The sequence below is a fragment of the Gekko japonicus genome, unplaced genomic scaffold, assembly GCF_001447785.1.
Source record: "Gekko japonicus isolate JY-2015 unplaced genomic scaffold, Gekko_japonicus_V1.1 scaffold1030, whole genome shotgun sequence".
NCBI lineage: Eukaryota > Metazoa > Chordata > Lepidosauria > Squamata > Gekkonidae > Gekko > Gekko japonicus.
The window spans coordinates 91,253-99,765 of record NW_015176002.1 but is presented as its reverse complement, the minus strand read 5'-3'; the positions used below and the strand labels follow the sequence as shown (position 1 = coordinate 99,765).

At 44.3% G+C, this 8,513-nt stretch overlaps 1 protein-coding gene across 1 annotated transcript in view; it reads left to right on the top strand.

The window, feature by feature from the left end:
- The window catches only part of ADAMTS2 (ADAM metallopeptidase with thrombospondin type 1 motif 2), a 408,143-nt gene that overhangs the window by 330,789 nt on the left and 68,841 nt on the right, over positions 1-8,513 (top strand). Inside the window, exons 6-7 of the mRNA XM_015426443.1 lie at positions 901-1,006; positions 6,255-6,398. Of these exons, the coding sequence (XP_015281929.1) occupies positions 901-1,006; positions 6,255-6,398 (250 nt within the window). The remainder of the gene's footprint in view (positions 1-900; positions 1,007-6,254; positions 6,399-8,513) is intronic.

The window sequence follows — 8,513 nt, the reverse complement described above, 5'->3', positions numbered from 1 at the left end:
AATTCTCTCTCTCTCTCTCTCTCTCTCTCTCTCTCCTCCCTCCTCTTCTTATGCAAATTCATCCGAGAGGCATCCCTCTCAGTAGGATTCCAATCGCTCAAAAGGTTTCGGGGGGGGGATTTACGCTTCTGTTTACGGTTCGCTCATTTTAACTCACAGTTCATTGTTTCGTAATCGCTCCTTCACCAGATCTCCTGCGCTTGACTGGGTCGGCACATCTTGTGCCTCGCTAAGAGGATGCAGACAGCGGGGAGGACCATCAGGGCGGAGGACAGCCTCAATTTCCCTGCAGATAGCAGGAAAAGAGGCTCACCCTCAAAAGCCCTATGGCCTGGGGGGCCTCCCTGACCCGCCGTGGAGGCGCCGATCCAGCGGCACCCCTCCCCTCCGCTGCTGTGCGGAGCACCCTCCCCGAGCCTCGGGAAAGGCATCCGCCATCGTTGCGCCATAGACCCCACCTCCCACTCGACTACTTTCTTGAAGATTTTAGTAAGAAGCCAAACTATGACAATGATTTATCTCATGACAGACTCTCTGTCGAAGTGTTTAGGTACTACTGAGATATTATGCAATACTGTGTAGATGTTTTAAACAGGTGTTTTTTCTGGCTTTGGTTTGGGGGGGTTTGTTAGGGTTTTTTTTCCTGAGGTAGTGAAAAGTGGCCACGAGTCACTTATATCAGTGACTTAACTGATATATGAGACCTGCAAGTAATCATTTAATTTTTCAGAATCCTGAATCCTTCTAGAAATTGTCATGTTTGGTATAAAGTTAAACAATTAAGGCACCATGATTAGAAAGTACTGCAAGATTTCATGTAGCTACTTTTTAGGGTATAAGCCATAATCCCCAGTATGGAAGCAACCTATGTTTTCCTAATTCATACCTTTTCCCTGATAGGTTATGCTCCTGTTACTGGCATGTGTCATCCGGTCCGAAGCTGCACACTCAACCATGAAGATGGCTTCTCCTCAGCATTTGTGGTAGCCCATGAAACTGGACATGTGTAAGTAACACTTTGATCAACTTGATCTAGCTACATTGTATGATGGTGAGGGAAACTTCACGATTTCATTCAAGGAAACAAATGCCTATAAATAATGGAAGTCATTTGCAGACTGATTTCTTCCACTGAAATGTATGGGGAAACTATTGTAGTCAAGTGGTGCATGGGTGCACTGAAGCTCCTGAACCTACAACATATTTTTATGTTAAGGTTAGTGTCCTTTAAGAACAACTTTCAATGTATTTTGTTCTGTCAAAGATACTCCAACATACAAGCAAGATTGTGAATCAGATATTATTTATGATTAAGAAGGCAAGAATAACAAAGCTTCCAGGATTGGGCCCTATCTAGCAGGAGTGGAGCAGCCCTTACAGAAGTGAACTTTCTGATCGCTCATCTCTCCCTGCAGTCAGCCGTGCCCACACAAATCATGTCTGGTGGTGGTGGTCAGAGGATCACAAGGAATTGTGTGTGTGTGTCTTTGTGTGTGTGTGTGTCCATAGTGGAGGTCTGTAGTGAGAGGAAATCAGCAAACTGGCTACCCTCACTGCCTTCTGCCAATGAAATACACAGAATTCAAGCGCCTGTTTTCTTACACCTGTATCCTGCATAGTTTTCTGGTGTTTTAGCTTCACAAGTTGAAGATAGCATCTAATGAGAACACAGATAGGTCTGCAGGTATGGTGTCTGCATGTGCAGGGTTTTCAACTGCAGAATACCCCTACCTCATGGCCTTGCTTTCACTGGAACAAAAAGGGAAAAATGCCAGGTGATAGCTGATTTATTTCTCTCTCCTTATGTATAAAAGAGTTTTTGGTGTCCCTCCTGCACACACTCCTGCAGCCTTTTGTTCTTGCATCTGCCACTCTGAAGGATCCCATGGCTGCATTGGCTGGCTGCCTTGCCTCTGTCCCTCCCACAGAGGTGGCGAGCCGGCTGGCAGCGTCTCTGGCTCACTGTGCTCTGAGCCAGCTGAGAGGACGGGCGCTCCGGCAGCCGAAGGGTGAGCAGGACCACTGGAAGAGGCGGAGAAGAGGCGCAAGAGCCCACACATGTTCAGAAATGCCACGGTTGAGGCAGCGGCAGGGCAGCAAATGCTGCTGCTGCAAGAGGCCGCCCCTCCACAGGCAACCCTGTCGTCGTTGTCCGGGCAAGCCGGGCCGGCTCTGATGCCGCTCCGCGCTGCACCCCTCCACTACCAGCAGCGCCACCGCCGAACACACCAAGAGGCCTCCCTGATGCGGCCCCACCGCCGCACCAAGACCCGCCTCCTGTCTGACCCCGGCGGTGGGAGCTGGGATGCAGGTGCCAGCGGAGCAGCTGTGCTCTACCCACTGCTGGGCCTGCGGGATGCTGCCACCGCCGCCCTCCTTCTCCCGGTGGGGGGGGGGCTGGCAGTCGACAGCCCAGCTAGAGCTCGTTGCATTTGTCTCTGCAATGGGCCTTCTTCCCAGTTTTTGTATAAAGTCCCTTCATGTTTCATCGTGCAGGCTTCATCAGGGGGAATCAGAGCATTCGGTGAATTTTCTGATTCCCCCTGAGGAAGCTTGCATGGTGAAACATGAAGGGACTTTATATAATAATAAATCAATCAACTATCACCAGGCATTTTTTCCCTTTTGGTTCCGTTGGCACGTTGCTGGGTGCAACCCATTTTTCCTTTATCCTTGCTTCCACTGGGCCAATTGGCGGATGAGAAACTTTTGGCTTGCTTCACTTGCATGCACTAAGTCCCCCTCCTCCCAATCACTTCAATAGTAGTAATTCAGACTCTGCAGGTGAGTACTTCATTGTGCAGAGAGAAAGCTATATAGAGATGTTGGCGTACTAAGGAGGAAAGAGGGTTCTACTGTATTGCATGGCATTCCTTCCACTGTGGATCCTGATATTGGTATTCTGATTATAATAGTGATTATCATAAGGGTGGAGGGAGAAGGGTAATGCTGAAAGCTGCTTCACACAGTTTATCCATATTCAGTTGTGTTCCCCCCCCTTGTGCATTTCCTTGTGCGCTCAACTGCCAAACTGTCTTTGAGAGGTTTAACAAGTATGTGGATGATGATCTGGTAGACATTATATACTTGGACTTCCCAAAAGCTTTTGTCAAGATCCTTCACCAAAAATAACTGAGTAAGTTTAGCAGTCACAAGATAAGAGGACGGCTCCTTTTGTGGCTTAAAAATTAGACCCTGGAGGCAACGAATGAAGTTGATGGGCAAAAGATTCAGAACTGACAAAAAGCAGTAGTTATTTCCCCCACAAATAATTAAATTGTGGGATTCACTGCCGAGGGATATAGAGAGGACACTAACGTAGGTAGCTTTAAAACTGAGTTAACAGACAACAAGGGTGGGGTATGACAGAGATTTATAGAATTATGCCTGGGGTGGAGTGGAGAAAATGGATAAAGAGAGAACTCCTTAAAACTGATTCATGGAGACCATCACTGGCTACTAAGGAGAACCTCTACATCCAAAGGCAATAAAGGCCTGAATACCAGTGCTTCCAGGTAAGGCTTAAGATAGAAACTTACATTTTTTGCCACAAGCCGGAATCTAAAAGCATGGATCATATATTAGAGCACTAGTCTTGCCTGCATATTGTTAACTCTCTCCTGAATGTGATGTTGCTAATGGTGATAGTACCTATCTTTTGAAAGCAGTAGCCTGGAGTTGCATGGTGCATCTCAAAGCCTTTCTGGAAACACAGGGAACGATCCTAAGCAGGTTTGCTCAAAACTAAGTCTATTTTTATTCCATACGGCTTACTCCCAGGAAAGTGTTCTTAGAACTGCAGGCGCAATCTCTACATTTTCATCTTCTTAGTGTATTGCCTGGGTTGAACTACACAAAGGCTATGCCTGTTTTGAAAAACTGGAGGAGTGGAGCCTTTAGTTTCTTTTCATTCCTTTTGCTCGTCTTATGTATGTTTTTGCCTGCCTGATTTGTATTTATTGCTAGAAAAAACAGTATGGTTGGAGGGGTGTTAAAAAGAAAGTAAGAAATAGGCCCTTTGCACATTACTGTTCTACACTGGTTGTTCGTTGTTGGCCTGATTTTGAATAAAGAGATACAGGGATGGGGGTTTCATACAGCAAATTTCCTTCTATTAATGAGCCTTCTCTGAAGCCCTATGGTCATTTTAAACAGTACCACTTTCCCCAGCCCTTTTTTGCTGCACGATCTTCCTCAGACTTTTTTTTATGAACTAAGGTGAGTGCTATAGTGGCACCATTGAGATGCATTGACTCAATGGAGTCCATGCATATTCAGTGGTGTTGCTATAGCACTTCAGCACTATAGCAGTTTAGTGCTATAGCACTCACCTTAGAACATTACAAAAAATTGAGGAAGATTGCACGGCAAAAAAAAAAAAGGGCACAGGGAAAGCAGCATTGTAGCGCTATTGACATTTTAAACAGCATACCACAGCAATTCAGAAGCTAAACAAAGGGGTTGAAAATGGAAAAAAGCAGTTTCCCTCAAAAGTGGCTCACCCAGTCTGGTGATGGCAGCACGCTAGAGCAGACTCACCTCTCGGACCTCCTGGGAGTAAAGCTGCGCTCCAGCCGAAGGATAAAAAAGAAAAGATTGACACTGTTCTGAAAGCTCAGGAATTTTTAAGAGTCCAGTTCGGAGGGCCAGTGGAGGACAGTAAGTCCAGTGGCGAGCTGGACTCAGGTTCTTCCGGAGAGGACTCTCTTTCAGAGAAAGGGGCAGCAGCCCCCAAAAGTCCTTATAAGTTGCGGAAGAGATGGGGCAAGGAGAAGTGAAGGCTGAAGGACTCTGATTTGTGCCTTTGGAAAACTTTGAAATGAGATGCTTTAGGGTATTTCTTAAGGACAGTTAAATTTAAGAATTGAAAAAGCTAATGTTCCATTTGACTTAGTTAGTAATGGGATTAACGGATTAAGACTTGATGTTTGTGTAAACTGATTAGAAGATCTCCTCTCTTGGGTTTTTAATTACTAGTGGGTATCTTTACTTTGTCCCTAGATGTAGTCCCTTACCTTATTTCTGTTGTAGTTTGTAGTGATTATTAAAAATACAATTAAAAAAATTCCCTTCGGGGGGCTTAAAAAAAAAAAGTGGCTCACTCACGCTTTGCTAACCCAATGCAGGCGTGTTTGTATGAACAGGTAAATAATTTCTGCTAGCAGCTGCTTACTAAAATGGGTCTGTCTGAAATGATAGAAAAAATCCATTAGCAACCAGTTACTAAAATGGAATATAAAGACAGTTTGAAAAGGGTCACTGTCCTCACATATATTTTGAATCCGTGAATTCTACCAGCAAACACTGGATACTATTGTTCCATCTTTACCACTAGCTGTTCATCCCTCCTACCTATGTACAAGAAACTCTAGGACTAGTAGTTCTTGAGATACCATGTGACACAGAGAAGCACAAATTTCTCCATCTCTCTTAAAATTCTAGCCCCTTTTGACTTTACAAGCACACTCTCTGCTCTAGAGAAGGGCCTTATCTGGACTAGCAACTCAGTGCTTGGTCTGCTGGGTCTGTTCTAACACTGGGGGTGATTTCTCACTAGAGCTGCCTTGCAGCGCAGCCGCCGTTTGCCTCGACACAAACATGTAAATTTCACACCCGAGGCTGTGGGGCTGCATTTGACCTGCGGCTTCGCCCGATTTCCTCCGCAATTTCGTGATCCTCAAAAACCAGGATCACGAAACTGCGGCGGAAATCGGGTGAAGCTGCGAGTCAAAATGCAGCCCCGCAGCTTCGGGTGTGAAATTGACATGTTTATGTCGAGGCAAATGGCGGCTGCGCTGCGAGGCAGCTCTAGTGAGAAATCGCCCTGGTTCTCACTGGCTCCAGCAAATGTCATAAAATCTGGACACCCCATGTACATACATGTCATTGGTACAGGGAAATAAGTTTCCATAAATATGCTTAGCATTATGTAGTTTTTTCCCTTATGGCAGTAGGGTTGTAGCTGAGGCCGATTGAACCCCTGGGGTTTCTGACCCCGGGAAGAGGGCTGTCCCCCTGCTGCTTTGGTCCTGTGAGGACCTGGTAGGTACTTGGGTGAGAGACCATTGGGAATCCTGTGTACCCTGTTTTGAGTTTCTCAAAAGAAGAGTGACATACATATAGAATGAATAAGCAATAAACAAATAAAATGAAAATACTAATTAATGACTGGTAGAAAAAGAGAGAGAATACTAAAATGGTAAAGCATTTGAAAAACCCATCAAGAGGCTTTGTTCTATCATGTTTTCTTCTAGATTAGGCATGGAACATGATGGCCAAGGGAACAGGTGTGGGGATGAAGTCCGTATGGGAAGCATAATGGCTCCTCTGGTCCAGGCTGCATTCCATCGCTTCCATTGGTCTCGATGCAGCCAGCAGGAGCTGAACCGATATCTTCAGTGAGTAGAATGATGAAATGGAATCTACTATTCTGGATTGGAGCTTTGATAGTAGCATTTATATATCATCATTTCAGTAGGTATGAAGTTGGGATATAAACATAAAACAATCCTGCTAGAAATATGGGGATTACTTTCAGGGGATAAAAGCCAAAACTATGTATATAAATTACAGTATCTAACAGTTTGTACAGCAGCAGCATTGCAAATAATTTTGTTTTCTCACTTTTCAATATAAATTTTGTGTCCGTTCTCTTAAAATAATAATTTTAGGTATAGATTCTAGCTAGAATATATGAAAATAATCAGGAATAAATTATTTTTTAAAAAAAATCCAGAGTCTTTTTAAAAAGATTAAACTTATCCAATAAAGTATCTGTCCTATTTTTTTTTAACAACAGGACCAAAAAATCCTTTGATGAATAGATGTAGTTCATTGCTGACAAAAATGTATTATGCCATCTTTTGAAGTTGAAATAGTTGTATAGTGTGGACACCATGGGAAGTAACTCTGAATCCTGTAATTGTCATTTGTGCATTTATAACTTTGAGAACGGACTATTGTAACAGACTCTGCAGGGGTCTGCCCTTGAAGATGGTTATGAAATGTCAGGTGATGCTAAATGCCACAATCTGTCTCCTCAGTGTGATGGCGAACTTGGAAAATATTCAGTGTGACTTCAATAACTGTGCTGGTTTCTAATTAGCTCCTAGTCCCAACAAAAGTTCTAAATTTCTTTCCTTCATTTATTCCTTCTCCCCCCCTCCCAAAAAAAAAATTAATCACCTTTCAACTCAGAAGCACTCAAGGTAATCTATAAAAATCTGGTTTCTCTGGCAGCCATTAAAGAATAGAGAGGTTCACAGGGAAAGGAGATGCCCCAACAGGTGTGACACTCCTAGGTCATTTTGGAGTCAAGCAGTGCAATCCTCAGCAGTGTTACACTCTTCTAAATCCATTGAAGTCATTTTCTCACTGCACTGCAAAGATCATAACCAATCCCTTGAACTAGGCCTGGTACCTAACAGGATGCCAGTACAGACAGGTCAGGGCAGTGCAACACAGGTTTTAGATGTTCCCTGTGGTCTTGGTGTGTCCATAAGTAGGTCCATAAGTAGGTCCCAGTGATCTTCAAGGCTAGAACTAGGGTTGCCAGCCCCCAGGTCCCAGCGGGGTTTCCCCCACTTTGGGGGGCTTTCATCTACCACCAGCCAGCTGGTTGGCAGGGGAAACCCCACCACAAAGCAGGGATGTTGTCATAAAACGCCTGGACACAGTGATGTGACATCATCACTCCAGGGACGTCACATGGCAACACTTTGGTTTTGGGGCAAAATCTATGGTTTCGAAGGCAAAAAACCATAGAGTTTTGCTCCAAAACCAGAGTGTCATGCCTGACGTCACCAACATGATGACATCACTTTCCACCCCCAGAACGCCCCCCGGATCCCCCCACCATGACAGCGAGGAGACCTATCAACCCTATCTAGAACACATGGGAGGATATAAATGTATGAATAATAGTGGCAAGGCTATATCCTCAGAGTAGGGTGGGCAGTCCAATGGCTCACCAGTTTAAGCTATAAAAATAGAACTCCTGGCCATATGTGACCAGTACCAGAGCAGGGAAGCCCAGAGCTGCAGCCCTCAAGAAGCTGAGCACCAATTTACACTCTATAGGTAGGTTGATACAGAGAGAGTTCAAACAAATATGGAAGTGGAGCATAGTATAGGGTTGCCAGCTCAGGATTGGAAATACCTGGAGATTTGTGGGGGTGGAGCCTGAGGAGGATGGGGTTTGGGGAACAGAGGGACTTCAATGGGGTATAATCCCATAGAGTTCACCTTCCATAGTGGCCATTTTCTCCAAGTGAACTGATCTCCTGTCGCCTGAAAACCAGTTGTAATAGCGGGAGAGATCTCCAGCTGCCACCTGGAGTTTAATTAACAAAACTTCAGCACCGTTTATATAATTACGTATACAGTATGAATTCCTATTTCTTTTAACACTAATTACAATCGCTTATGTTTAGTATTTTATTATAATATTCCTTAGAATGTAAAGTGAATATAATACAAGATATGCAAATTATATCAAAATAGATTGCATCATT